Source organism: Pocillopora damicornis, chromosome 13, assembly GCF_964200805.1.
Source record: "Pocillopora damicornis chromosome 13, jaPocDami1.2, whole genome shotgun sequence".
Lineage (NCBI taxonomy): Eukaryota > Metazoa > Cnidaria > Anthozoa > Scleractinia > Pocilloporidae > Pocillopora > Pocillopora damicornis.
Genome location: NC_142682.1, coordinates 1960745 through 1985248, shown reverse-complemented (window position 1 = coordinate 1985248; position 24504 = coordinate 1960745). Strand labels below are relative to the sequence as shown.

General features: G+C 39.6%; 1 protein-coding gene across 3 annotated transcripts in view; it reads left to right on the top strand.

The window, feature by feature from the left end:
* The window catches only part of LOC113677866 (inositol 1,4,5-trisphosphate receptor), a 36092-nt gene that overhangs the window by 3249 nt on the left and 8339 nt on the right, over positions 1-24504 (top strand). For 2 of the 3 annotated variants that reach the window (XM_089191026.1, XM_089191028.1), the window contains 43 exons: positions 1073-1159; positions 1619-1723; positions 2334-2387; positions 2484-2582; positions 3029-3112; positions 3362-3508; positions 3626-3721; positions 4117-4271; positions 4410-4509; positions 4826-4986; positions 5360-5501; positions 6151-6309; positions 6738-6910; positions 7352-7471; positions 8288-8410; positions 8860-8955; positions 9288-9443; positions 9702-9852; positions 10302-10443; positions 10913-11215; positions 11732-11794; positions 12743-12797; positions 13039-13207; positions 13590-13856; positions 14456-14494; positions 14597-14692; positions 14823-14963; positions 15520-15645; positions 15969-16169; positions 16512-16763; positions 16981-17106; positions 17683-17811; positions 18185-18305; positions 18838-19013; positions 19863-20011; positions 20300-20411; positions 20522-20842; positions 21068-21290; positions 21536-21810; positions 21918-22121; positions 22412-22522; positions 22876-22971; positions 23863-23970. In XM_089191026.1, the coding sequence (XP_089047152.1) occupies positions 1073-1159; positions 1619-1723; positions 2334-2387; positions 2484-2582; positions 3029-3112; positions 3362-3508; positions 3626-3721; positions 4117-4271; positions 4410-4509; positions 4826-4986; positions 5360-5501; positions 6151-6309; positions 6738-6910; positions 7352-7471; positions 8288-8410; positions 8860-8955; positions 9288-9443; positions 9702-9852; positions 10302-10443; positions 10913-11215; positions 11732-11794; positions 12743-12797; positions 13039-13207; positions 13590-13856; positions 14456-14494; positions 14597-14692; positions 14823-14963; positions 15520-15645; positions 15969-16169; positions 16512-16763; positions 16981-17106; positions 17683-17811; positions 18185-18305; positions 18838-19013; positions 19863-20011; positions 20300-20411; positions 20522-20842; positions 21068-21290; positions 21536-21810; positions 21918-22121; positions 22412-22522; positions 22876-22971; positions 23863-23970 (6213 nt within the window). The remainder of the gene's footprint in view (positions 1-1072; positions 1160-1618; positions 1724-2333; positions 2388-2483; positions 2583-3028; positions 3113-3361; positions 3509-3625; positions 3722-4116; positions 4272-4409; positions 4510-4825; positions 4987-5359; positions 5502-6150; positions 6310-6737; positions 6911-7351; positions 7472-8287; positions 8411-8859; positions 8956-9287; positions 9444-9701; positions 9853-10301; positions 10444-10912; positions 11216-11731; positions 11795-12742; positions 12798-13038; positions 13208-13589; positions 13857-14455; positions 14495-14596; positions 14693-14822; positions 14964-15519; positions 15646-15968; positions 16170-16511; positions 16764-16980; positions 17107-17682; positions 17812-18184; positions 18306-18837; positions 19014-19862; positions 20012-20299; positions 20412-20521; positions 20843-21067; positions 21291-21535; positions 21811-21917; positions 22122-22411; positions 22523-22875; positions 22972-23862; positions 23971-24504) is intronic. The other variant, XM_089191027.1, reaches the window with a different exon arrangement.

Genomic DNA, 24504 nt, shown 5'->3' with positions numbered 1-24504 from the left:
ATAAATTAGGGAAATGTTAATTAGTTGAAGTGTTAATTAGATTTACACTGTCGGCTCTGTGTCCCATGAATGCCTCTTTGTCAAATACCGGTAATTAGTGAGCATAAGGCTGTAAATTGGTCCATTTGAAGAAATTTATCCCAGAATTAGAGAGCTTTATATAAAAATACTGGTTTTACTTGGGTAAATTTAAATTAAAGGAATGCTGAAGTAACTTTAAAATCAGTTTATATTTGACATGTTTTAACTGTGTTTATGGTTATGATGTAGAAGCAGTCTGACTTTTGAGATATTGATCCGAAAGGAAATTCAACACTTTAGCCTTATATTGGGCTTTTCAATGCGAAGGTCAAAACGATATTAAATGGACTAAGTTCTGTATTTCCTTTATTCCAGATAAATTGTCATATTTCTGTGAATGGTGATGTTATTTTTATCATTGACTGACACAGGCATTAACTCAAAAACAAAGAAGCGAAGTACTCCCAGTAGGAGTCAATTCTACAACTTGACGAGTAGTACTTCTGATGCTGTACTACATTCCTTTAACAGAGGATATTACAAATCAATCTAAGTTTGATATCATTCTCTTCCTGAATTTCATTTTAACCCACAACATTTACCAGACATATGATTTGACACTCAGGCTCATTAATCCTTTACACCCTAACATCAGTATGCATATTCTCCATACTGTTCTTGATACATTTTTAAAGGTGCTAACAAGGAGAACTTTTTAAACAATCAAGAGCTTCTTTGATTTTTGATCATTTCCTTTATTCTCATGACCTTAATCAGTGATTCAGGGGTGATATTGTAAGGAGAAATTAGATATTAGTCACTTGTACGAGGAAAAAGATTAACAACTATGGATAACTACTTACACAGTTTAAACAGAAATATTATTAATGGCCCTGCAAAAGCTTTGTTATTTGTTCCACTGCCAGGGATTTACTTCCATCCAACACTGTCATTTTATAGTAAAAGTCATAACCTGACTATCAAATATAATGTTTACACACTGTAAGACAACTTGAGCATTGGACTAAGGTGTTCTTGAATGTTATTTCAGCATGCTGCAGAGTTGGAAAAGAAACAGAATGATTCTGAATACAAGAAATGTTTGGGAAGTGTGGTAGAATATGGAGGAGTCATTCAGGTATACTGCAGCCATGATTTTTGAGTTCAAAGCTTTATAACCAAAAGTATTTGTTATTTTTGATTATACTGTTAGTCAGCAAACTGATTTTTTTCCTGAAAAATATTATGCTGGCTGTGGATAGACCAAAAACCATTTTGTCTTAAGTTATAACTCTAAACATCAAACTTGATTATTACTAAATATCAAATTCAGAAAGTTTTTTTTAAAATAACTAATTCTGAAAATGTTTGCAGTAGTAGTAGTAGTTTGAGAAGGTGACACAACTAATGGATTGAATTGCAGATGAAATAACTGAGTGAAACTGTATGCTATAATTACGAGTTTATGGTTTCTTTGTGTGATCTGATCCCCAATGTAATTGGGCAGAACACATATAAAATTCTTGAATATTTGAGATCTTCATGAATGGTACAGAGCTAACTTTTGAAATTATTTGTCCAACATCAACACTTAAAGCTGCTACATGTGAAGAGCAACAAGTTTCTGACAGTAAACAAGCGACTTCCAGCCTTGAGGGAGAAGAATGCCATGCGGGTTACATTGGACACTAATGGAAATGAGGTAAAAAAATTCTGCCGAGTTAATTCTCTCTCAGTAGCATTTTAAGAAATTTTCAAGAAAATACAGAATGATGCAGTTATTGAATAAATTATCACACCAAAATGGAGAAGGTGTTGTGGCTCAGAAAAGCATGATGTTGAGAGCATGGCATAGAGTCAAACTTTTTCTCTTTAAAACTAATCTAGGAGGCTTGTGACCTTTGCCCCTAAGCTATGATTTGAATATTGTAACAATTTCTGTTTTACCTGCATGCAATGTTCAACTGCCAGGCAATCTATAGACTACTATCTGAAAGAAAGATCAGTAGTACATTCATGCTTCCAAGATAAGGTTTTAAACCTTTCAAAAACACCCAGAATTTTTTAATATCATGTAGCTTTCCCCTACAATATCAATTAGAGTAATCAAACTTATCATGTAGAAGTTGTTATAAGGATCAATTACCAAATCCTTGAAACTAATTTACAAGGAAATTTGTAACAGTCAGAGGAGAGAGTTAACAATCAGATCTTGGGTTAAATCTCATTGGATAGAGCATTCAGGGCTCAGCTAATATCATCTATTTAGACTATCACAATTCTCATACAATGACCTTTAATTTTTTTACTAGGGATCTTGGTTTTATGTTGTTCCATTTTACAAGCTGAGATCTTCTGGAGACAAGGTTGGTAGAATACAGGTTTTTGTATTTAGGTGTCGACATTTCTGAGAACCAAGGTTATGTTAACTAGATTGAAACATACAATGTCCTCTTCTGTAGGTTGTCATCGGAGACAAAGTTATATTAAACCCAGTCAATGCAGGTCAACCACTTCATGCAAGCAACCAAGAACTTATCGACAATCCAGGGTGTAAGGAGGTTAGCTTAAAAACATTTCTGTTTGTTGCTAGACTTTCATTAATGCAAATCTTTAAGGAAGATCCAGAAAAAAGTTTGAGTTCTCAAGAGTTCAAGTTGAATAGGGTAAAATTCACTAAGAAAGTAACCAGGAAGGTGCTAAAAATTTTCCAGTTATTAGACATCCTCTGAATACTGATCTAAGAGGGTGGTGAAAGGTTTAAATGTGACATATGATCAAGCCCAAAATTAACATGTGATGGGGGATTTTGCAGAAAGGCAAGTTAAAGTGAGGTTTGAAGTTTTCCCTTTTAAATTTTTTGATTCATGAAACACTGTGACATGTGAGTTTTTCAAGCTAGGATAACATTTTTAACAAAAGAGGCAGTGCTTTCATTTGACAAGTAGCTGCAGTTTTCTTAGGCATAATAGTTCATTTTATTCATGCGTATCTGTTCTTCCTTTAGGTCAACTCTGTGAACTGCAATACAAGTTGGAAGATATCACTCTTTCTTGCCTATGAAGACAACAGTGATGAGGTCTTGAAAGGGGTGAGTGTGATTCTGCTGGATTTCTTGTTTTTGTGCAAGCAAAGTATGCAATCCTAAAGTGGCAAAGGCAGGTTTCAGTAGCCAATCAGAGGACAAGATTTTCTTTGTCTTGCATAGTCATAAAGCTAGTTGTATGATAAAGTATGTTGTTGTCATGGGGATGGGGTCACTGCAGAAACTGGTAGTAGTGAATGTTTTATTTTGCACCGTGGCTCATCGGAAAAAGTGCTGTGTTTTTCTCCTTGACAGGGTGATGTAGTCAGATTGTTTCATGCAGAGCAGGAAAAGTTTTTGACAGCAGATGATTACAAAAAGAAGTCATATGTGTTTCTGAGAACTACAGCAAGACAGACAGCCACATCAGCCACAAGTTCCAAAGCGCTGTGGGAAGTAGAGGTGATTCAGAAGACCTTCATGTTTTAAGGAAGAGCATAAACATATTTGAGTTCTGTACCAGAAGAAAGAAACGTTTTCTAATGTTGAATCTGTACTGACTGATAATTGATTTAACAGGTTGTCCAACACGATCCTTGCCGGGGAGGGGCTGGGCATTGGAATGGTTTGTTCAGATTCAAACATCTGGCCACTGGAGATTACTTGGCAGCAGAGGTGAAGAATACCCTTTTCATGATGTTTCTTTTCTTTTATTTCTATTTTCTCTTTCATTGTGGAGCACTTTGTGATTGAGTATCGCAAAAACCAAAAGCAAAGTAATCTCAGCAACCAATCAGTAAAAGGGAAAATACTTTTATCTCTTGAACTCCCAAGATCTCTGTAGTAATTCTCCTTACTGTCTGCCATACAGTTCTTGTGATGTTAGTTTGGAAAATTTGGTATTGGATCAACTTATAATCTCCTAATTGATATCCCAGAAGGAAAAGGGAAAATAATGGAACAATCTGATAATAATATTTGATGACAATAGAGGATCTTTTTGAAAGGATCTAATAATTAGAGATTTAGTGGAAAGATTATGATGGACTTTTTTTTTTCTTTTTTTTTAGGCCGATGATGACCCTACGAAAGACACAACGAGACAAAAACTGAAAGGCAATGGAGCTGTGTGTCACCTTGTTCCTGTCCCACATGGAAACGATGTAGCCTCAATTTTTGAGCTGGATCCTACAACACTGACAAGAGCAGACTCATTAGTGCCAAGGTGATAATCAAAGGCTTACTGTGAAATTTGTATTGCAAATTAATTAACTCTTAACCGATCTGAATTAAATTCAGTTCGAATTTTTCAGGTGAGTGTTTCCTTTTACTTACCTTTTTTTTCATTTTTTCGATTATGAAGGTCATCTTATGTTCGTCTGAGACATCTCTGCACAAACACCTGGGTGCATTCCACTTCAATACCTATTGACAAGAGTGAAGAGCGACCTGTCATGCTTAAGGTAAAAATTTCATTACAAACATCATGTTCTAAATTATAGTTCTTCTTTTCATTAGAAGCCTTTGAGGTGTTCTGTTTTGATCCGTTTTATAACTCGGGTGCTTCATCGGAGGCCTGGGTTTAAAGTTTAGGTTTTATTTGTGTTCAGTTACTAATTGCCGTCGATGCTCGAAAGTGAAAGTTTTTCACCTGGAGGCAGAATCGAGAAATGGTAAAGAAGGAAAACATGCTGTTTGAACTGACAGTTAAGCTGTGGAACAATGACAGCTTAATTAACTTTGCCTCATGCGGTTTACATGTCTCATGCACTTATTCAGATTGGTACAGCAAGTATCAAAGAAGACAAAGAAGCGTTTGCAATTGTTCCAGTCCCTCCAGCTGAAGTGAGAGATTTGGATTTTGCCAATGATGCCAGTAAAGTATTGGGCTCTTTTGCAAACAAAATGGAAACAGCAAATTACACTCAGCATGAAAGACGGTAAATGTGATAATTAGGATTTTGAGTGTTTGTTTTTGTGAAGGGGTAAAAACTAAGGAACTCTGAAAAAATCTCAAACTTTACACACTTATGACGCCAAGACCGTAAGTGGAACCCAGGCTACAGCAGTGGGAAGCAGGCGCTCTTGCCGCATCCCTTTTGCCCACATAGGCTTTTCCAAGTTCTAAACGGCCTCACTTTCAAAATGAAGCCAAATGCCAAACTTTTCTTGTAAAAATGAATTTTGTTTGCTCCATGGTCTCGTTTTAAAACAAAAGCTCTCCGTATTTTGGGAAAAGACTTTGATATAAACCTTCATTTAGTTTGAAAAACTTATTGATGACAAATACATTAATTTCATCTTTTTTTTTAGATTTGTGACACAGCTGTTATCTGATCTTGTTTACTTCGTGACGGAACATGACACTGGAAGGGAAGACGTCCTTAATATTTCTGTTCAAAATCCAAATAGAGACAGACAGAAGTTGATGAGGGAACAGTATATATTAAAAGAGGTTGGCTTGATAGATCGGCTTTTTTACTAAGCATTTAATTTAAGGGAAAATTCGTGGCTGGGATGACGCAGCGTTTCGTCTCGACCAAGAGACTCGTCAGATACTTTTCATAAATTTCACGCGACCTCGTCGAGCATCGCGCTCAAAGTTCCGTTTGCGAAGGCAAGATGTAAGCCGTCTGGCCCTCTATCACAGAAGGATTCCCAACTGTATGTTTTCGACCTCATCTATATATTGTAACTCGTGAACGAAACGCCGCGTCATACCAGCCACGAATTTTTCACAAGTATTTTACGATTTTTTCATTTTACTAATTTAATTTTTGTCAAAATGGTAGGTGGTGGCCTGATGGTCAATACACTGGACTCCCAGTCGAGAAGTCCTGGTTCAAGAGTTGGCCTGGCAGGGACAATATGTTGTAGCCTCGTGCGAAACAATTTGCTCTCACAGAGTCTCTCTCCACCCAGGAGTATAAAGGGGGTGTCAAGGAAGCCTGATGAAATTCTGGTGGGGGGGGGGGGGGAGGGGGGTAAGCTCCGGCTGGATGAGCTACTTGCCTCAAGTACAGACTGAATCTTTTTTTTCTTTTTTTACCTCATTCTTCTCACCTGTAAGAGGCTGACTAAAGTTATGACCATTTCCTCGGTAGGTTTTTCATCTTCTAAAAGCTCCTTTCACTGACAAAGGTTTAGGTCCTCTTATGGGGATTGAGGAACTTTCGGATGCAAGACACGCCCCTCTCCGACACATATTCAGACTCTGTTACAGGGTGCTGAGACACTCGCAACAAGATTACCGCAAGAACCAGGTATGATAATAAAACAATCGACATTATTATCATTGAGTTGATAATGTAAATTGGCCACTATGAAGAGTTTCTAAGCTGACGTTTCGAGCGTTAGCCCCTCTTCAGAGCGAATGACACTATGATTCGCTTTGATAAACTATTCACAAAGGTTAACATCATAATTGGCCAGTGAGAACTCAAATAAAAACATGCAAGCTGCTAAATGCGCGGGAAAATGTGGGTATCCAAGTCAAGATTGGTTTTAGTTGTGCGTCTGATTGGTTGGGAGGATGGCGTGAGTTTTCTAGACCAATCACAGAGCGAAGTAACGCAAAATCAAAACATTCCCGAATCTACTTTCGACACTCACTTTAAAATCGTCCTTTTTGTACGTCACCAGAGCGAGGAACCACAATCCTTTTTACGATGAATTGTAATGTTTATTTTAGGAGTATATTGCCAAGCAGTTTGGCTTCATGCAAGCCCAGATTGGCTATGACATTCTGGCCGAAGACACCATAACTGATCTGGTCCACAACAACAGAAAGCTGTTGGAAAAACACATCACTCGCACAGAAATAGAAACGTTTGTCAGTTTAGTTCGAAAGAAGAAAGAATGCAGGCAAGTAGGAAAGTTTCCAAATAATAGTTTTATGGCTCCTAATGCTATGAAAGTGTGTCATGCTACTTATGGCAAAGTTTTATGAATTTCGGTATTGACTTGTAGAGACGCGAGACGCACCAACTTACCAATTAGCACCCAATACTTCCTATCGAGTGCTCTGGGGTCGGTCCCCGGCCGGATCATTGTGATATGTTGATCGTGAGCTCAACACTTACCTCTCATAGTTCCCTTGTGTATCCCGTGGATAAAATTACGCATGATTGATCTGTCAGGGTAAACCTGAAAAAAGGGGAAAGAATTCTGTGGTTAACCTTTAGTGATCATACTTCCCATCCATTCCTCGTGTCACAGAAACTGGAAAGAACTTTTGAGAATGTACGGATTAGTGTCTTTTCCAGACTTACATAATTGTGGACTGAGGTTTTGTCTAATTTACAGGTTTCTTGATTACTTGTCCGACCTGTGTGTCTCTAATAACACAGCCATCCCAGCAACACAGGAACTAATCTGTAAGACCGTGCTCTACTCTAGTAATTCAGACCTGCTCATTGAAACCAGGTAGGAGCCGACATTCAACATAGGATATAAAATTTGAAATACATAGATTAATCAGTGGATAAATAATTGGATAAGTGAATGTTTAATGGTGCTCTTAATAGTAGTAGTAATATGATTACGAGAGAAAAATTTAACAAAAGGGCAGAGGAAAATAAAATGTTAGTTCTACAAAATTTTTCTTTTCAGGAATTTACAATCTAATTGATTTTGTAAATCAGTAAGAAATTGTTTATAGGGTGTATAACTTAAAACGTTTATTGATTTTTTTCTAAGTTATGTGGTGATTTAAAGGGGTAAGTTTCTAAAGAAACTGTGGTGCTGCGTCGGTGGGAGAGTATAGCAGGTAATTTAGTGTTAACAATTGAGTTGAAAACGTCGTCGCTCCGACGAAGGGCTAATGCTCGAAACGTCAGCCTTTTAACTCTTAACGGTGGCTAATTTACGTTTTCAACTCAGTTGTTAACACTAAATTATGTGGTGATTTAGTTTGTGTTATAACATGAGTCACGAGTAACGAGTGATGTTGATGTCAGTATACATGTAGTGTACAGGGATTTCAATAGCTTTTTTCCATAAGCGGCTGCCTATGGTGTAATTGGCGACTTTATACTGAAAGGCGAAACCCAAACACGAGGCTTGCATGTAGGGTGAACAGACGGCGGTAATAGGTCTTACCGACAACCGGTAATCGGCCTTTATTGCAACCTCTGCAGTGTATACGCATTTTGAAAACGTAAACAACATAATGAGAATGGCAAAACTTTCATTAGTCAAGTTTATGCTTTTATGCCATTTAATTCAATGTTTTGTTTTCAGAATAATTGACGGAGGAGTGTTCCTTGTATGGGATAGTGGTAACAAAAAAAAATCGCAAAGAGACTTGGCACGAGGTGCTAAGATTGGAGTCAAAGATGACGTCAAAATCCTGGATTACTATAGGTTCGTTAACTTTTTTCCCAGAGGGCTTTTCGATGAAGTGTAATGAAACCACAACCAAATTAATCACAACGGCCGAGTAAAACTAAGGAGAGTATTTGAAGCGCGGGAAAAAGTGAGTGATCAAGACGCGCTTGGTTTTTGTTTAAACATTTGATTGGACGAGAGAGTGGTCTGAATTTTGTGGACAAATCACCGTAAAAAAGGAATAATTAATGAAGTCCCGGATTGCATTTGACACATAATAATTCTTAGGCAATGTTGTCTTGTTACTTTATGTAAGCCGACGGTGAAGTCGTATTTCGTCAGCAAGGTTTCCAAAAAAAAAAAACGAACCAAATTTTTCCACTGTTGACGAAGTTCATGCATTCACTAGATGGCGACCAACAGACATACACTTGGGCTGTGTAGTTAAGTGAACTGAATTAAATTTACCGTCCTTTTTTGTTTAGGTACCAGTTAAACCTGTTTTCGCGGATGTGTCTGGACAGACAGTATCTTGCTATCAACAGCATCAGCAAGCAGTTAGATGTGGACCTCATACTTAGGTTTGTGTCGTATAATTTCCATTTTCAATTAATTTTCGTGGTGTTCTTTATTTTCTGCAAGGGAGCCTTTCTAGGAGTATTTGACTTATTGTTTGCACCGCCAAAAAATACCCTCAGCTTTAAGAAGAAAACAAAAAAATTTAGTTCGGTAAAATAGAAGCTTTACTCCAATAGCAGCACAGCTCTGTGACTCTCTGACAGCTTTCCCCCTTGAGGGACGATATACTTCGTTAGCCAATCCCACCGTCGATTTGGACACCAGTATTTGCACAACTGGGTGTTGAGGAAGTTCACGATGTTGATGATATTTTTTTTGTGTGTGATGTCTTTAGATGCATGGCAGACAAAGATCTGTCTTGTGACCTAAGGGCGGCTTTTTGTCGGTTGATGCTCCACATGCACATAGATCGGGATCCTCAAGAACCAGTTACACCTGTTAAGTACGCCAGACTGTGGTCTGAGATCCCAACTGAGATGAGCATTGAAATGTGAGTAGACCGCCACAAGCAAAATCTGATTTGCTATTTCTTTGTTTGTTTGTCTTTCTACAGGGAACATTCGTATTTATTACATTTCTCCGCAATTGTATTTGGTACAATTTACAAGCACTTAAATCTGATTGGTTGTTTTGTTCCATTCTTATGGCTTGTAAAAAGGTGCGGTTGCGAGCGAGCGACCAATCAGGTCGCCAGAATCACTAGGGAATTGAAAAACGAGGTTAATACAGGTATTTATTTCGGCTTCAGGTATGATCAGCATCTTGCAGTTGGAGAGGAGAGGGAAGAGAACAGACTGAGATTTTCAGGAGTTATTTCATTTGTGGAGAATTACCTTCAAAATATCAGCAGCAACATTTGGTCTTTCAGCGATAAGGAACAAAATAAACTTACTTTTGAGGTTAGGGCCGTAACTTAACACCATCTTGAAGTATTTCAAACAGAAGTTGAAAACAAAACACAGCCAAACAGAAGTCGAGGCCAAAACACCTTACCTGCACTAAGCGTAGAAAACGAACCACTTCGCGGTTGGTTTTTGCCTTGATTCTGATTGGTCAAGATCGTTGTTCAAGTTTTTTTCTTCGCTGATTGGAGAGTCATAAATCTTGGGACCCATTCTCTCCCATATCAGGCTTGAGGTGCTCAAATTTTGTTGACACCAAAATTTGCGCACCAGCAGAATTTACTTGTCTCGAAATCTTTCTCATCTCATTTTGGCTTTAGTGTGGATAAAAAAAAAGTTTGCTCTATCATAGTTTGGACCCTAAAATAAGAAATTCTTGGACCGTCGCTGGTCTATATTTCTCTTTGGAGTTACGCCTCATGTTTGTTTTGCTATACTCGTCGTAGGTTGTGCAGATCGCAAGGAATCTGATCTACTTTGGTTTCTATGGCTTCAGTGAATTACTTCGTCTGACTCAAACAGTGCTGTCAATCGTAGATTGTGAGCAGCGAGCTCATGGCGGCATCAGAACCTCAGAAAAACCAACAGGCAAGATAGATTTTGTTGTGTTGTCTGTGTGTAGCTTCGTGGCAAAGGTAACTCTGCCTCATGGGAAAAATAGGTTATTTCCCACTGCTATCATTATAAAGTTGCAGTAACGTATCGTCAAAATCATATTATTGTTATAATTTATTTTGATTTTACCGTGCAAAGTGGTGTTAAAGTTTGATAGGTAAGGTGTTCTCGGTACATTATTATGATTGGACGAGCGCCTGGAAATCTGGGCATAAATCAAGTGATACTGGTAATATTTCCGGGGAAAGCCTTGGGGAGATAAGGCGTAAAAAAAAGATGCTCTTCATTTTCGGGCTGTTGTTTTAACGAAGTCCGAGAGGAAATTCAGACAGAGCTAGTGAAACCATAAGAGGAAACTTTGTTTGGTCTCACATAGCCGTTGAATTCCGTTGGGTAACTTATCCGATGTTGACCTCTTCGACTTTTTTTTTTTTTTTTCCAGTTGGTGGGATTGGTGAGAAGATCAATGTGATGCGAAGTATTCACAATCTGGGCGCAATTATGACACGTATGGCGTTAGGAGGGAACCAAGATCCATGGGGGCTTACACAGCAACCTGAAGGAGGCCCCAAGCCCGAGACCGAGATTGACCACGTTGTCATGGAGACCAAGGCCAAGATAATTGAAATTCTGGAGTTTATAATGAACGTTCGACTTGATTATCGCATTTCCAGTCTGCTGACAATCTTCAAAAAAGATTTTGATGAAAGTAACGCAGGCTTGGCTGATATGGGAGGAGAGAATGGTACAACTTTTTTTTGCCGCTTATAAAATATGTACTCGTAAAAGTACACGTACACGTACACGCATACGAACACGCACACGCACATATACACGCACATGCACACGTACACAAGTACGCACACATATTTCTTAAAACTATCCTTATCAATTTAACTTTGATCTATTCGTCATGTAAACTTAATAGGGTAAATTTTATCTTTTCTTAGTTCAGTTTGGCTTACCGTCTTTACTCAAGGGGCATTTTTAGTCAGCGGGAAGAGATCTCTTTCAAAAACGGTCTTTATAGTAAAAGAATTTGAAAATGCCTCTTTGATCACGTGGTATAACCGGAGCTTTGCGAAAACAGTGACATTCAATGGCCACGTAATCCTTGGAGCATCACACGCGCATATTCCAACATTCATCAGGGGCTGAAACAGCGATCCATTTTAAAACTTAGCCAGTTTGGTGTGGACGGTGGCAAAGTCCTTTTACGGGCTGAATTATTGACTGGCTGATCTATACGTTTTATTTCCAGGAAATAAAAGACGCTGTAAAATTGATAAAGATGGTGTACCTCATTACCTTGGACCTCCTAACTGTACGTCATAACGTTAAAATGATTTAAACATCAAGAGACACTCAACTCCTTCTTAGCCCCTCGAGCCCTAAAAGTGACTAAAATCTAACTTCTCCTTACAATATCACCCCTGAATCACACATTAAGGTCATGAGAATATAGGAAATGATCACCAACTAAAGAAGCTCTTGATTGTTAAACAATTTCTCCTTGTCAGCACCTTAGGAAATGTGTAGAGAACAGTATGGAGAATATGCATACTGATGTAAGGGAATTTAGGTTTAAATATTAACTGAACATTTCGCGGGTGCGCTTCTGATGTAACCGGAAGTGGCTTGTTAATTAGATGCTTTAACGATCCTGCACAGTAAACATCAGGAAAAATCTAAAACGATCTAAACTCATGGCTAAAGTTTTAACGCTAAGAGAAATAGTGTAATTATTATATCATGAAAATGTTTTGCCTTCCATAATGACATAAAAAACGTTTCTATATGATTAAAACAGGTTTTTGTTATTTCTATTTAAAACTTTAACCGTTTCTGCACAGAAAAGTATGAATTTTGTTTAAATAAAGGAGTAAACCTGTTGAATCGTCTTAAGATATTTTATTTTTTAAATATATCAATTATTTTAAAGCCCAAGCATTAAAACTCCGCCTGTACCGATGTGAAGCATGCGTCTGAAAGAGTGATGCAATTTTCTTTGTATGATTGTTTTCCTCATGCTTTTTCTGTCCCAGGCGTTCAGTTAATAAAACATGGCGAAATAGTAAACAGCATGATGGCAGAGCGAAAACGAGGGAGGACTGGGTCGCGTCGCGTAGTTCATTGAACGCATCGATCCAAATCTCCCTGGTTTTTTTTCTCCTCCGCTACCGTCGCGTCGTTTCTCCTCACGCTTCGTTTTACCAACTGGACACCCGTGACAGAATGGTTTACTTTCTATTGATTAATATTTTATTTTTAGGGATTGATTTGGAAAACATCAGTCAGCAAGCTGAAGCTATATTTGGAGGCTCCACGTAAGTTTTCCTTAGTTTATTTCTTGAAAATATCAAAAGGTTTTTTTTTAACCCGTTTCTGTCAGTCTCGTTTTACAATCCATGTTAACATCGATGTAAAAAAAGAGGGAAATCTATTGTTTTCTAGAATGAGTCTATCTGACGGCTGACATATAAATACGATTTCATGTAATTGCGACGTTTTGGACACTAAACCTGACTAGTTCTTTTTTCTTTTTATTTGTATGTTTTTTCGTTTCAGGGGACTTAACGAAATTGACCTTGACCTTGATGGTCAGGGGGGCCGCACCTTTCTCCGTGTCCTGCTTTACCTATGTATGCACGATTATCCTCCCCTGGTGACAGGAGCTTTACAGCTTCTTTTCAGACATTTCAGTCAGAGGCAGGAGGTGTTACAAGCTTTTAAACAGGTCAGTAAAACTCCACAAAATAATTAAGGGGCGGAAGGAGGGGTTGTTGGGACGGGGTTGGGGGGGGGGAGGGGTGGTGGCTAACTAGCGTGCCAGTAGCGTATCCTGCTCCTGTTCAGGGAAGCGATGATTTGGAACATCCGCCTAGGTTACGTCGAAGCCTATTAAATCACGGTTATCTTGTTGATTTACAATTTTGATTTGAGCTTTATAAACACAAGGTCAGACGCTTTTAAAACACCGTGAAGTACAAGCTTGTGTTGTTATTTATAACTCCTGTGAGACAATTTGGTTTTGACACCCTGAGAGCACAACACCGAGCGTTACCATGCGCAGTCGTTTGAACGCTGCGTTGTTAATGTCTACTATCTCAACGGCACAGGTTCAGCTACTGGTGTCCAATAGTGATGTGGAGAACTACAAACAGATCAAGTCTGATTTAGACGAGCTTCGGTTGTTAGTGGAAAAATCTGAGCTGTGGGTGTACAAGAGCAAGAAGGATCTTCCTACCGAGAGCAGAGTCAGGAAGATAACACCCGGGCTGGTCGGGCTGAGGATGGAGGGAGGCAGCAGCAGTAAGGAGCCGGAGCAGAGGAAAGATAGCCTGGAACAGCAGGATCTGGAAGTTGTCAGTTTGAACACGACACACGTGAGAAATGAGTGATAGGGTTTTTGTCATGTCATGTGACTTCGTCATGTCATGTCATGTCATGTGACTTCGTCATGTCATGTCATGTCATGTGACTTCGTCATGTCATGTCATGTCATGTGACTTCGTCATGTCATGTCATGTCATGTGACTTCGTCATGTCATGTCATGTCATGTGACTTCGTCATGTCATGTCATGTCATGTGACTTCGTCATGTCATGTCATGTCATGTGACTTCGTCCATCAAAAGAAATTGTCATGCTGGAAAAAGGGAACAAAGGCGGTGAAATTGGTAGAAACGCTAAGCTTGAGGCGGAAAAAAAAAAAAGAAAAAAAAAAGAACCAGTTACGGTGAAAAAAAAATCGGTGATGGCGAACTTGCCTCTCCAGCATGTGTCTTAAAAACTGTCTTTAAATCTCGTACATAAATGTCATTGGCTTCAAAACTGAACTCGTTAGTAATTATGGAAAAGCCTCTAAGGAACTTTAAATTCAACCGACATCTCAGCTCTTTTGGATTAATATTATTAAAGGTTATTTTGAGCTGTTTTTGTTGCTGCTTTACTTTATAACGGTATTTTTATTTTCACGTGCTCAGGACCCGGCTAGTAGTGATAGCGAGGGAGGCGGTCCAAAGGTGGGTTCTGTGAAAAGTCACTTGCGAAACAGGCGTCATTATTTTCGCTGTTTCTCTTGAGCCAGGACGAGAAAAGACGGGAATCTTCTTTTCACTTTCCAGGTAGAGCGTCAAAGGATGGTTAGCGATGGTTCCATTGAGCTGGAGGTCGAACAGTCAGACACTGTTTCGCTAAAGAACTACAAGAAAACTGAGGCGGTAAGAGACTTCTCATTTGGCAAGTTTAGCGGAAGTCGCGGTAGCATGGAAGCCTGTGGGCTTAAGGCACACCTTTTTGAGCGTAGTGACATGTCTAAAAACTTACTTTTTATTTTCTTTTAACCAACAGATTTTGGAACGCCTCAGCAATCTTTGTGTTTCTTCTTATGGGACACCCAGTGTAAAAAATCGTAAACACGAGCAAAGATTATTGAGAAACATGGGGGCTCACACTGTAGTCCTAGAGTTACTACAAATACCGTATGAAAAGGTAAACTGCAAACTCGAAAGCTCAGATCAACTTTCGATTTAGTGTCTCAAAAAAAACTAGAGCAATCACAACAGCCAATCAGGAGAAAGAAAAATGTCACGAGGAGCCAAAAAGAACTCGAAGTAAAAAGCCCGGATGCAATTTGCATAAAGCGCAGGAAAACGCGAGAGACTAAGTGGCGATTGGTTTTAGTTTTGAATCTGATTGGTTGAGATCACATGACGAAGTGAGACAAAAACAAAGCAATTCCGATTTATGTTTGTCATTCAATTGGAAATTGCTCTAAATGAAGTACTGTGTATTAAATTCTGTAATCTTTTGAAATTTGATTTTTTTTGTTTGTATATCCCCTGAAAAGTCCAAATAACTGTTTTAGCCCTATGGAAGGCTCAAGAAAAGTGAAAAGCATATACCTTGTTTAGACAGCAGTTTTCAGTTGATCTTAGCGCTCGCTCAGAGCGACAGCTGAGGTCATTCTTTTTCAAATAAACTGAAGATTGAATTTCTGTTTTTTTTTTTTTTTGTATTTTTGTTTTGCTCTGTTTTGTTTTTTCAGAATGAGGACTTGAGGATGGAAGATATCATGGGGCAAGCCCACGAGTTCTTACGAAACTTCTCTCTGAGCAATCCACAAAACCAGTCTCTTCTCCACAAGCATCTGGATCTATTCCTCACCCCAGGGGTAAGATATTTGTAAATATTGGAGCGATAGCTAGCCGGCTAACGAGCGAGTTGCCGATGGTGGTCAGCTATAATAATTATTTAGCTCTCAAAGAGTACGAAGCGGGAGACACTGGGGCCTAATGGTTAGAGCCTGATGAAATGCGGGGGGGGGGGGGACCTTGCGATGGACGAGCATCCCATTAAGGGGGGGATTGGTGATACTCTTAATTGTTTCATGCAAAGGAAACCGGGATAAGCTCCTGCTGGCAGGGCCACTTGGCTCCAGTACAGTCTTAACCTTTTAACTTTCAAGGACTTATTTGCTTCCATCTATGTCCTCAGCTAAAAGAGGCTCACACATTGAGGTACATCTTCATGGAAAACTCAGGGCTGTGTTACGAGGTCACCGAGAAAGTTGTGCAACATATCGTTCACTGTGTTGAGACACAGGGCCGCCATGTTGAATATCTGAGAGCTTTACAAACCCTGGTGAAGGCGGAAGGACAGTCAATTAGAAAAACACAGGACATGGTTATGGCTGAGGTAAGTTTTTCTTTGGTTTATGCTGCTTATATTTTAGTACGCTCAACTGAACTTTTTGTTAATGAGGCCGGTATATTGTCCCGTAACTTCATTTTTAAAGGTTGTTTCTGAATGCTGACGTTGATTCGCTTTTTATCCCATTCAGAACCTTTCTGTCTCTATTCGGACAGTTAAAATCGAGTTCGGAAGGTTGGTGCAATTTCGGATGGATCCGTGCGATTTCGGGCAGGTCCGTCTGATTTTGGCCGAGTATATTAAAACCTTAGTTATCATTACGTGGGCCTGGAACACATTCGAAGTAAGGAGAATGCATCTAACAATCAATACTGTTTTTTTTTCTAGTTAGTAAACGTGGGTGAGGAGGTTCTGGTCTTCTACAGTGATCCCCAGTCCTTTAACTCTCTTGTGAACATGATGCAGGGAGAACGAGAGAGACTGGACGAAGCTGGCCCTCTGTTGTATCATATCAACTTGGTGGAACTGCTGGCCTGTTGTACCGAGGGCAAAAACGTGTACACGGAAATCAAGTGTCACAGTTTACTTCCGCTGGATGATATCGTGCGAGTTGTCACTCATCCGGATTGCATCTCGGAGGTGAGAGACACTGGGAATAATGTCGCCTGTAAGAGTTAGCGCGTCATACTTACGAGGTTCAGTAAGTGATTGAATGTTTGTCCAAAGGTTTTGAAAACTCTGCAAGGTATCTCTTCCCCATGGTTGTTATCGGGACACTTTTTTGAGTCTTCGCCAACAGGCTTTCGCATTGTTTATAGTAAGTGATTTGGAACTTATCGTTAATTTTTTTCTTTAGGTGAAGAATGCCTATGTAAACTTTTTGAATCACTGCTATGTTGACACGGAGGTGGAAATGAAGGAGATATACACCAGCAATCACATCTGGACTCTGTTTGAGGACTTTTTAGTCGACATGGCTCGGGTAAGCGCATAAAATAAATTGGAATGAAACAAAGGTGGGATCGTGGAAATCACTGGGACACTCGTTGGCTTCCCTCGTTCGTTTTCTGTGAACTGTCGGTGTAATTTGAGAAGATAGGAGTGATTTAACTTTATTTTTAGCCTTTCCCTTGTTTGTGTTATAATTTGTGGGAGCTTTTGTGTTTTTTGTGGAATGAAGGGGTTTGTCTTTTCATTTGTTGGGTGTGTTTAAAGATTTGAGGGTAGATAGCGAATCAGAAGAGAAATTTGCCGATTGCGTTAGTGAACGTAGAATGTAGGTCTAAAATCTATTTACGGCTGCTCTCGATCGGTATAGCATGGGATTCAACGGATGAATTGTAGCTTTTTTTTAGAAAGAGCATCTTATGAATAATTTGTAAAAAAAGAAATTATCTGAAACTTTATCTTATTTCGTCATGAACCCCACCTGGAACTCGGAGATGGTTTTGGTAAAAGGAGGGAGTTATGATTTTCATATTTAATAATTTAATTTCACCTTAACGCATGCTTATCAACCATGATTTCTCGAGGCATACTTTTTTTTTCTATTTCACAGGTTTGTAACAACACTTCTGATCGACTTCACACGGACACCATGTTAGAAAAATACGCTACAGAAACCATCATGAACTTGTTAACCTTTTTCTTCAATTCTCCTTTCTCCGACTCTAGTACGACAATAAAGGTACTTTGAATGGAAGTTCAATTCACTTATGTAACTTGTGATGGCGTCGCCCATCATAGAGTTTTTCTGTAGAGCATAGCACCACTAGAATCCAGAGGCCTGGGGACTTGTCATTTTTCTTGGTTTGGTGAATGTTTGTTTCTCTTCTTTTTTTTCTTCTCTTTGTTCCTGGTCCGTTCCAAAAAAAGAGGATTTTTCTAGACCTTAAATCCTGTCAGCCATAACTTTTTAAGAGACTTTTCGCCTTGTTTTGAAGAAATTTGTATACTACTCCGTTTCGCAGTTCAAGATGCGAAGGTATTCAAGATACAGAAATGAGCAGCATTGGGTGTTAGGTTTTCCTAAGCTGTTTGCGTTTTTTTGTTTTTTTCAGTCTCGACAACCCGTGTTCGTTCGTCTCCTCCGCGGTGCCTTCCGACTTTCACAGTGTTCATGGATGAGTGGCTCGCAGAAATACCACGTGGAGACTTGTATCAAGACCTTATCTGATGTTGGTGAGTGTGGAAGTTTTGTGCTTGGACCCTTAACCCTTTAACTCCCACGATCTCATTAGTAATTCTTCTTATTGTCTGCCATACAATTCTTATGATGTCAGTTTGGAGAATTTGATTTTGGATCAGCTAATAATCCCCTGATTCATATTTTACTTTATTCTCGTCACTTCTATACTTGATATTGTCTAGATATTGTGAGGAGAAATTCTCTCTTAGTCACTCATAGGAGGTAAAGGGTTAAGTGTAAATTTATGAGTGTCCTCTGACATCCAAAAAATAAAGGTGTTGTCAGGTTTCAGTCGAGATTTGAAGTTTCACTAGACTTTTTTTACTTCCCCCCCCACCCTTACAGGATGGAAGTATGTCTCTTTCCCCCCCCCCCCATCTCTGCTCAACATGGTGACAATTTCCTGTCCGTCATTATTGTGAAGAGTTTTCATTTCTTGCAAACTTTTGCAAAATATTATATTTCAAGGAAAGGAAGCTTCCATAAACTAGATTTACTTTATAAGACTTATTTTTTCGTTTGCAGCAAGGAATCGAGGAATTGCAATCCCAGCAGACCTTGAGAGCCAGATCCAAGCGTTGTTCACTCGGTCTCAGTTGGTGATGAAACATACTCGGCACTGGCTCAGCCACGGAAAGGGCCGAAGGGACTCAATTATGAACCTCTCTAGAGACTATAGGAGCATTATTGAGGGGTTGCAGGTGAGTGTCCTTTACTTGTGTTATTTACCAACACCGGAGCGAAAAAGAGCCACGGAGATAACTGCGCATGAAATCCATCTGATAACCTAATAGTTGCCTATCACAGCGTTATTTGTAAACCTGTCACTCCCGAGAACTAAGGATCCATTATTCACACTGTCTGCTTTATATTTCTTGTGATTTTAGCTCTGAAAATTTGGTATTAAATCAAATAATATTTGGTAATTGGTGAATTTTTTTTCTTGCCACGACCATCTGCTTGGAAGTGTGTTGATACTTGTAGGGAGAAAAACCTACAAGGTCATCCTTGGGGGTGAAAATGTCTAAAAGATATCGAACAATGTCATCACTTTAATAGGTGTTTGAAATATGCAGGCAAAGCCTATTGTTGCTTTCTCATGCCAATTTTTTTTGGTGGAGTGCTCTCCAAGGCTTTTTTCATCTCTGAATAAAGGGGTAAGTTTCTAAAGAAACTGTGGTGCTGCGTCGGTGGGAGAGTATAGCAGGTAATTTAGTGTTAACAACTGGGTTGAAAACGTAAATTAGCCATCGTAAAGGGTAAAATAATCTCTCACTGCCTGGAGTTCACGGTAGTATTAGTTTATTTCGTCGACTCCAGAGGTCTCCAGGCGTCTGCCATTACGTTTTGGGCTGAGATCGCTTTTGAACTTACTCAATTGATTCCAAAATGTCCTTCAGTTTGAATCAAAACCCAGAATTCTTACCAAGACGATCGGAATTTATGTTCCTTAAGTTGCTTCTATCCATCATTGGTGAATTGGTTAGGAGAAAGAAGGAATTGGTCGTTGTTGCTTTTAAATTTGGAATTTTTGTTTATCCAAATCACAGGATATTGTTTCACTGCTTGAGGACCAACTTCGTCCTCTCGTTCAATCAGAGTTATCCGTGCTGGGTGATGTACTGTATCGGCCAGAATTGATGTTTCCTCAGCAGTCTGAAGCTTGGCACAAGTCCAAATCAGGAGGGTTTGTCTCCAGGTATGATGGAAAAGTTTTACTGGTTAAACGAGTTAAAAATAGCTTGGTGAGGGAGATGGAGATTAGCCTGTTTTCATCTCGTCTAGAAAGAGTTCGACAACAATATTTGTGTTTGTTCTGTATTGTTGACACGGCTTAGGTGCAAGGGATAGAATACACTATTTCGTCTGGCCATTATTTGTAAAAGTTGTAGCCATAAAAGCTCTCTGTCGCTTTTTCTCTTTCCTTAAACTTGGTTTGGCTGAAAATATAATAGACTAGTCGACTATTATTTATTGTTTCACCTAGGTTGATAACTCACGCTAAACAGCTTCTTGAGGACAACGAGGAAGCATTATGCGTCCGAGTGCTGCAGACGATCAAGGGAATGATGGCACGTGACATCGACTTTGGAGAAAAGGTAATGGCAAGGAATGATTAAAATGTGTTGTACATGATTTATGTCAGGATCATCCCTTAGCTATTTCAGAAGACTTTTTAATTCCTATTGTTTTACTGCTTTTAATCCAGGGTGATGGATTGCGTTCATCGCTGTTAGGCCGCTACTTTGGCACAAATTATCACATCAGGATTGGCCGTGACGCTAACAGCAAGAGCTTGATTGACAGCAACAGCAAGAAGACCGCTAGTCAGATGGTAAACTCGGGGCCTGGGGCCGAGATGTTGTCACGCGCGGGCGTCACGTTGTGTGAGATGCAAGGACGACTCGACAAGTGCGGTGCATCTGATCTGATTATTGATCTTATAATGGTGCAGCCCAACCTCAGAGTGTTTCTGGAGATACTCGAACTAGCGATTGCCCTACTTGAAGGAGGAAACAATTCTATTCAGGTTGGTAATTATCTCGACTCCCAAGAATTTCTATGATTTTGGACACGGGAAAGGAGACGTGTGCGACCACGTTACAACGCGCCTGTTGCCCACGCACGGGCTGTCCGTGCGTGGTCCGTATCATTCTCGACTTGCACCTTTCTTTTCTCGCGTGTGCTCCAGGAATCAGCGCTTTTTATTACGTCTAATCATTTTCGCATATTTCCTTATTTTTCTCTTTTGAAGAAATCACTACTCCATCGGTTTACAAACGGTAAATGTGAAGATTTCTTCCGCTACATCTACGATAAAATGAGAGACGCGGAGGCCGAAATCCGGGCGACAATCACAGTTCAAACAACAGAGTCAACTGTAGCAAAGAAGAGCGATAAAGATGTGTCCCATGCGAAGACCGCCGATGGACGGAGAGGTACTGTGTTCGGTGGACGAAGAGACACCCTAATTGCAGGTCAGCGTCAGAACAGAAAATCATAACCTCATCAAGTCCTTGCTAACAAAATTAAATTAAAAATTAATTTTTTCTCGCGGTTAATTTTTTTATTGAATCATCAGATTAAAATGGTCAATTTCGTTGCTATTTGCTCCTTGAAAAGAATGAATAGTATTATTTGTCGGCTCGGTTATTGTTTCTACATACAATGATTAAAAGTGTAAATTATGGCAGTGTTTCGACTGGTATTTCTCTGTTTGCAGGCTCTATGATGGGTATCAGCGAAGACGTGAAGGAGCAATTATCAGATGCAGCTATGCACACGGGAAAGGCCTACGCAGCCGTAAGAAGGGGCCGAGACCCGGAAGCTGAAGTGGAGCCTTCGAGGCCCATGCCTAATAGTTCACTTTTTGGGACCGATCTTCAAAGCGCCTCAGGCAAGCATGAAGTCAAGACCATGTCCCCTGAGGTGCTTGTCATGAAGCCTATCCTCAGGTTCCTACAGCTCCTTTGTGAGAACCACAACAGGGACCTTCAGGTTAGTGAGCCTTCTGGGTCCTTTGTATTATTTGATCAATAAATACTTGAATAGCAGAAAATGAAAACTTGAACAAATGTCACTTTTTCCTTCTCTTCTTCAACCAGAATTACATCCGCAAACAAGATCACAGTAAGACCAACTACAACTTGGTACACGAGACTCTTCAATTTCTGGACTGTATCTGCGGCAGCACGTCTGGGGGACTGGGCCTGCTCGGTCTATACATCAACGAAAGTAACGTGGGACTAATTAACCAATGCCTGGAGAGTTTAACAGAGTACTGTCAGGGACCGTGTCATGAAAATCAGGTGCGTGACATCTTGTGTAACTTGTTTTCACGCAACAGGTCGTCACTCCCGTCAAGTAGTTTTGTGGGTCGTAAAAATTGTCATGGGAGACATACCTTATGCAATACTCCCTTTCAAAGAAGGTGCCACATTCTGAGACGCCTTTTTCTGGATTTACGGTTTTGGAAACACCTTATGTTTTGTCTTGTATATTGTTCTGTTTTGGTCTTGAAGTGTTGTTTCTTTGTAATATAAGCAAAGAATAGTTTTATTCATAGTTGGTATTATTTTTCTTCGTATCTTTTTTTCAGACCGCCATCGCCCTCCACGAGTCAAATGGTATTGATATTGTCATAGCTTTAGTACTGAACGACATCAACCCGCTAGGAAGACAACGGATGGACTTGGTGCTGGAACTTAAGGTTTGTGCAAATTTCGCCAACTGGCGCTTGAACCCTTCGTAAAGGGCGAGTCTCAGATCATCGCTTCCACTTAAACAAAAGACGTCTCCTAGCTGGATCAAGTCTTTAAAAAAAGTTCCGTTGGACTTTTGGCGGTTCCGTATGATTTCATAAGGTCCCGCCCCCGAGTTCGGAAGTTTCCGTGGTTTCCGGTTTTTGTGAATTCAGAACAACACTTTAGAACGTACTGAATCGAACTTCGAGTCATATTTGGCGGTTTTTTTTTTGTTCAGCCTAAGAGCATAATCAATTTTTCCCTTTGCGTTTGGTCTAAAGATGATTAAACTTTATTAATCAATGCATATTTCTTATAGAACAACGCATCAAAAACCCTTCTGGCCGTTATGGAAAGCCGTCTCGATACAGAAAATGCCGAGAGGATTCTGTACAACATGACACCTCAACAACTGGTAAAGTCTTGTCACGAAGATTATTGTTTCTTACTCAATTAGAGCAGTTTTCATTCATCAAAAGTGATCCTGGATTGCTTTGCTTAACTTTGCTCTGCGATTGGTCTAGAAAACCCGCGCCACCATTACAACCAATCAAATGCAAAACTACAACCAATCCCAACCTGGTAGCCCGCGTTTTCCCGCGCTTCGAGCAGGTTGCGTGTTGTTAGTTTAAGTTCTCATTGGTTAACTTCCTCAGTTAAAAACTGCTCTAAAGCTAAGTATCTGAACAACTTATGTACAAATTCAAGAGCCACGGAGGGGGGAATTTCTCCTTGTAATGTAGAAGGAAGCCCCAGCAAAGCCTATAAGGTTCAACCTCGTTCGCAGGGTCTCTCTTCTTCACTTCCTTTAGGGCGTGAGGGAGAGAGAGAAAAACCAAGGTCTCTTTCTCCCCTCAAAGGAAGAAGAGAGACCCTGGGAACGAGGTTGCATAAGGCTTTGTAATGCTCGCTTTTTCGAAAGGAGGTTGGTGCTTATCTCGGATTAAAAGTTAAATCGGGTTTGGATTTACTTGCATCAGTATGCATATTATCCATGCTGTTCTCAATACATTTATTAAGGTGCTTTCAACGAAAGCCGGTTTGTCTAACAATCAAGAACTTCTTTTGTTGGTGATCATTTCTTCTGTTCTCATGACCTTTATGTGCATGTGATTTAGGAAAAACATTGTAAGGAGAAATTAGATGTTAGTCATCGTTAGGGGTCGAAGGGGTAAAAATTAAAGCAAAACCAAGTGGATAGATAACTTTTGGGGACAACTGCTGCCGTTTGTGTGTTTTTACCTTCTCTGTTTGTTTGTATTTTAAGGTTTTTGTTGTTTCAGTATCTTGGATTTTAACATCTTAGGTGGATGTTTGTAAACAAGCGTATAACCAGGAGGACCTTGAAGATGAGAATGAATGTGAAGTTTCTTGTCGCGATGTCGGACACAACATTTTCATACTCGCTCATCAGGTACTGAAATAACTTCAAAGTAACTGAATTGCACAAAACTGTTATGAGAGAAATCTGAATGGTGATTTCTTGTAGTGGAGTCGGGGACTTCAGTCTTGATAGAAACTGTTAATTTCAATTTGTAACGGAAAGTTCTTAAAATTTAAAACTGGAAATTGTGTTAGAAATGAAGCACACAGTTCTTATTCAAATCCCTGAGTGAAGAGAGAGAGTCAGACAGATGAGCATCTTGTCCAAGAACACGACACAGATGGCCGGGGTAAGGATTCATATCCGTACTCAAATCCCGTTGCGTTAACCCTTTAACTCTCAGATCTCATAAGGAATTCTCTTTGCTGTCTGCTGTACAATTCCTATGATGTTATCTTAAAGAATTCGCTATTGGATTAACTAATAATCCTCTGGTTGATATTTTTCTTTATTCTCATCACTTGTCTGCTTGATATTGTATTGATATTATAGGGAGAAATTCTGTCTTGGTCACACATGGGATTTGAAGGGTTCAGTATGGATTGAACCACTCCATTACCAGTT